We start from the raw sequence: 5,246 nt of genomic DNA on the forward strand, positions 1-5,246 counted from the left end.
AATGTAGTAGGGTAGAAGTTGTGGGGAATGGGGGGGGGGGGAAGGAAATGATCTTATTTGTGGTGTGTGTGTGTGTGTGTGTGTGTGTGTGTGTGTGTACACACACATTTTGTGTTTTGGTTTTAGCGAGAGAGCATAAGTGGAGGAGAGGGGCAGAGGGAGAGAGAGGGAATCTCTATCAGACCCCATGCTCACTGCTGAGCCCAACTGGTGGCTTGATATCATCATCCTGGGATCATGACCTGAGCCAAAATCAAGAGTCACAATGCTCAACTGACTGAGCCTCTCAGGTGCCCATAATGTGATATGTTTTAAAGGGCTTCATAAGACTTGTTAAAGGTATCAGTATGTGATACGAGAGCAAGAAAAAGAATTGTGATATTTCTTGTCTGAGCAATGACACGGAAGGTGGTACTCTTTAATGAGGTGGGGTACGCCTATATTTATTGCTGAAAATTAAAAATTTAGTTTCATAAGCACTGAACTGATATTAAGTCGGAGCTGTCCAAATTTGCAGATGTTACATATATGAAGTTTAAAAATTAAGGGAGAGACACAACACTGAAGTGTTTCCTCATTTATTGGTCAGGAAAAGGAGGCATATCCAAGCAAAAAATGCTAGGAAAGAGGTCTCAGTGAAGGAAGAAACAACCCAGGGCAGTGACCTTCCATTCCTAATTTGAACTACTCATTTTGAATATGTCAGTTACCTTAAATGGGTCTCAAGTATTTCACTTTTGGGACTTTATAAACTGTGTGCCTTTTCATGGAATTCCCTTGGCTTGGCTTGTTTTTGTTGTTCTCCTACTTTTCCTTTAAAACTCAGCTAAAGTATTGCTTCCTCTGGGAAGCCTTCTATGATTCCTGTTTGGTTGATAAAATTTTACTCCAGGATCTTCCCATTGTGCAGCCATTTTTATTTTTATTTCTTTAATTTTTAAATGTATGTTTATTTTTGAGGGAGAGAGAGAGAGAGAGAGAGAGAGAGAGAGAGAGAGAGAGAGAGAGAGAGAGAGAAAACAGGGGAAGGGCAGAGAGAGAGAGGGAGAGACAGAATCTGAAGCAGGTTCCAGGCTCTGAGCCATCAGCACAGAGCCCACTGCAGGGCTAAAACCCGCAAACCGTGAGATCATGACCTGAGCTGAAGTTGGACACTTAGCCAACTGAGCCACCCAGACACCCCTATTCAGCTATTTTTATAATGGCACTTATTACCTTGGTGATTATTATGTATGATATCACTGAGTATAGGAAACCATAGCTTATTCAACTTGGAAATCACAACATTGGTGAAGCATGTGACACAAACAACTATTTCCACATGCTTTTAATTGTTTGAATGAATAAAAGATTGATCTTCTAATGCATTTAAAAGTTTCCCCTCCTTGTTTTGTAGATCACCTGCTTCTAATATGAGAAGTCAGCTCCTATGCAGACTAGATGGAAACAAGGAGCAATGTGACTTACTTTGTCCTCTTGGGTCTCACACAGGATCCAAAGGGACAGAAGGTCCTTTTGGTTATGTTCTTACACTTCTATATTTTGACCATGGTGGGCAATTTGCTCATTGTCATGACTATAACTGTCAGTAGGACCCTGGACTCACCTATGTACTTTTTTCTTGCTAGCTTATCATTTATGGATGTCATTTATTCCTCTACTATTTCCCCTAGATTGATTTCAGACTTGTTGTTTGGGAAAAACACCATATCCTTTCAATCTTGTATGACCCAGCTGTTTACAGAGCACTTTTTTGGTGGATCAGAGGTCTTTCTTCTGCTGGTGATGGCCTATGACCGCTATGTGGCCATCTGTAAGCCCTTGCATTATTTGGTTATCATGAGACAGTGGGTGTGTGTTGTGCTCCTGGTAGGATCCTGGGTTGGAGGTTTTCTGCATTCAGCCATTCAAGTTAGCACGATTTATAGACTCCCATTCTGTGGTCCCAATGTCATTGATCATTTTTTGTGTGACATGTACCCCTTACTGAAACTGGTCTGTACTGACACCCGTGTCATTGGCCTGTTAGTGGTGGCCAACGGAGGACTGATCTGCACAATCGTGTTTGTGCTCTTGCTCATCTCTTATGGTGTCATCTTGCACTCTCTAAAGAACCTTAGTCCGGAAGGGAGGCAGAAAGCCCTCCAGACCTGTGGTTCCCACATCACTGTGGTGGTCTTCTTCTTTGTGCCATGTATTTTCATGTATGTGAGACCTGCTAAGACCTTCCCTATTGACAAATCATTGAGTGTGTTCTATACAGTCATAACCCCCATGCTGAACCCCCTGATCTACACTCTGAGAAATTCTGAGATGACAAATGCTATGAGGAAGCTCTGGAAGAGAAATATATCTCTTAGTAGATAAGTATATAACCCACCATGAAGAGACTTATTTTCATTGGACCCCCTTTTTGAAGAATGCAGAAGTCTTAAAATGATTCTGATTTCCCTTTTTTCAAAGAACTTAAGGGGCGCCTGGGTGGCTCGGTCGGTTAAGTGTCTGACTTCGGCTCAGGTCATGATCTCACGGTCTGTGAGTTCGAGCCCCGCGTCGGGCTCTGTGCTGACAGCGCAGAGCCTGGAGCCTGTTTCGGATTCTCTGTCTCCCTCTCTCTCTGCCCCTCCCCTGTTCACGCGCTGTCTCTCTCTGTCTCAAAAATAAATAAACGTTAAAAAAAAAGTTAAAAAAAAAAGAACTTAATTATAATTAAAGAAAGAACTGGATGATTGTGCTATAATAACAGTTTCCCTTGTTGCTAGAATGTAAGGTCCATAACATCTTGTAGATCTCTTCACTTAGAAATCTGTAATGCCTTTCTAGTAAAGAATCAATAATAGGTAATGAATAGTGAGGGATTATTTATACGATTACACTAATTCTTAATTAAAAAAATTTAAAAACATTCTTTTCTAAGACAGTATTATTTTTAGTAAGACTGTGTTAGTTAACTTCATTCTTTTTATATTATTTAAAACATTAATGCCGTATAGACTTTTATTAATTTTTGGTTGCCTTATATAAAATATTGGTTAATACTTTTAGTTTACATAAGAAAAATTGAAGTGTAATAGGTAGTAAATAGTAGTAATGAAAACCTTACAAAATGAGATAAAGTGTAGAATAAATTTCCTATTTATCTCTCGAATAGTTTCCAATCCTTTCCCCCAGAGGCAGTTTCTTTAGACTCATTAGGTAATAATCTTTACAAATGCACGTGTATTTAAATGTTTATATGTGAGTTTTTCTCTGTGTATGTAAATATTTCCTTTACTGTAGAATTTCTTTTTATAAATCAACTTTTAAGTTTGTAATAGTTTTATTGATTTATTTTTAGTGTTGTAATTGAAGTATAGTTGACATAGAATATTACACTAGTTTCAGGCGTATAACATTGTGATTCAAGAATTATGTACAGTATGGAAGTGGGTGGGTTTGGGGAGGAAGGGAGGTGTTGAGCATTCCCTTGGAGAGCCCTCATTTTTGCAGGCCCCCCAGGCTTGGGGCGCCTCTGTTTCCCATGGCAGGGCGCCTGGCTTTCACTTGGCATTGTTGCACCCACACGGTAGGGGTGGTGTGGAGATGATGGGCCACAGACCCGCTGGATTGACCCTGGGACCTTGACTGAGCTTCCAAGGCCCTCCTGATGGGTCAGGAATTGGGCCAGGTGTCGGGCCGGGCGCTAGGGTGTGGGGGATGCCCCGGTGCCTCCTACTGTGTGAGTTCTATCGGGGGATGGAGTACTGTGGACCTCAAGTAGGTGTATGGCTGGTGCCCCAAGGCAGCTTGGAGACCTCCCTTGGAGCCTGTCGCAAGCAGGGAGCCCAGGTGGAGAGCCAACTCTGAGGGCGTCTTTCCAGAGCAGTGCGCTACCCCGCCTGGGGCCCTGAAGCCTGACCAGGAAAAGCGGGAGCAAAACCCAGAGGAATCCCAGGAGGAAAGACCTGGAACAGTTCGCCAAGCTCCTGAAGCGGAAGAGGATCACTCTGGGATATACTCAAGCCGCAAAAGACCCTCTGCCATTTCTAGGCTCTGCCGCTCGGTTTCCAGAATGTGTATACGCCGCGGCGCTGCTGCAGAATTGGGTGGAGGAAGCTGACAACCAGGAAATCTACAGCAGACTTGCAAAGCAGGGGCCCTGCACACGCCCCAGAGAGCAGGCAAGTATGGAGGAGAGAGTGAGAGGCAGCCTGGAGGACACGTTCCTGCAGTGCTGGAAACCCAGCCAGAAGCACAGCGGCCACAGGGCCCAGCAGCTCGGGCTACAGCAGGATGTGGTCCCCGTGTGGTTCTGCAACCATGGCCAGAAAGGCAACAGATCAAGCAGTGACTGTTTCCAAGGAGAGACCGCTGAGGCTGCTGGGTCCCCTTTTTCAGGGGCACCAGTATCCTTTCTTCTGGCACCAGGACCCCATTTTGGTACTCCAGGCTCTGGGGGCCCCCCTCACTACACTGTACTCCCTGGTCTCTTTCCCTGAAGGTGAAGCCTTTCCCTGGGGTCTGTACCACTCTGGGCTCTCCCATGCATTCAAACTGATGCCGGCCCTTCCCAGGAATGGGGAGCAGAGGAAGGGGGAGAGCTATGGAAAGAGAGCCAGAGCCTTGGGATAAAGTTCTTCACTAAGAACAGATTTGGGAACATAAAGGGTGTGGGGGCAGGGAGTTGGGGGAGACTAGCTGGAGTGAAGGGGAAGTTCAAGGATACTCTTGTTTTTAATCCCCACATCACTCATCACTTTCTCCTTAAGCCTGGGACACAGTGGAAGAAAAGTGGGTGTTATGAAATGCCCATGTAAAAGTGTAACTTCTGTCTCTTACCCTGTACTGTACTGTTCATTCTTGTGAGTTATTCATTTTATTATGGCCACTTTGTACCTTTTATCCCCTTCACCCATTGTGCCTATCCCTCCACCCTTCTCAGCTCTGGCAACCACCAGTTTGTTCTCTGTATTTATGAGTCTGTTTTTGTTTTTTGTGTTTGTTTTGTTGATTAAATTCTACACGTAAGTGAAATAATATACAACATCTTGAAGATGTTCCACACCAGTCCATATAAATCCCTTAGTTTTTCTTGTACTCCATATTACTCACTTATAAGTATATATGAAAATAAACGTATTCATTCCTGTTCATGTCATTACCAACCTTTGTCTATGACACAGAGTTATTTTTTTGTTTATTTATTTTGAGAGAGAGACAGAAAGCATGAGCAGAGGAGGGTCAGAGAGAGAGACAGAATCCGAAGC

At 43.6% G+C, this 5,246-nt stretch overlaps 1 protein-coding gene and 1 pseudogene across 1 annotated transcript; both read left to right on the top strand.

Moving 5' to 3' along the window:
• The first annotated feature begins 1,419 nt into the window (after positions 1-1,419).
• On the top strand, positions 1,420-2,388 carry LOC131488771 (olfactory receptor 4A47-like). The gene has a single exon (XM_058690606.1). It carries the CDS (start codon positions 1,441-1,443, stop codon positions 2,365-2,367), a length of 927 nt encoding a protein of 308 aa, XP_058546589.1. The 5' UTR covers positions 1,420-1,440; the 3' UTR covers positions 2,368-2,388.
• Positions 2,389-2,982: 594 nt separating this feature from the next.
• LOC131486647 (POU domain, class 5, transcription factor 1-like) lies at positions 2,983-4,995 on the top strand (annotated as a pseudogene).
• Positions 4,996-5,246: the final 251 nt, after the last annotated feature.

This window comes from Neofelis nebulosa, chromosome 10 (assembly GCF_028018385.1).
Source record: "Neofelis nebulosa isolate mNeoNeb1 chromosome 10, mNeoNeb1.pri, whole genome shotgun sequence".
In the NCBI taxonomy this organism is placed as follows: domain Eukaryota; kingdom Metazoa; phylum Chordata; class Mammalia; order Carnivora; family Felidae; genus Neofelis; species Neofelis nebulosa.

Coding starts and splice junctions, on each gene's coding strand:
- LOC131488771 (XM_058690606.1), top strand. CDS start 1,441: ATGGAAACAAGGAGCAATGTGACTTACTTTGTCCTCTTGGGTCTCACA.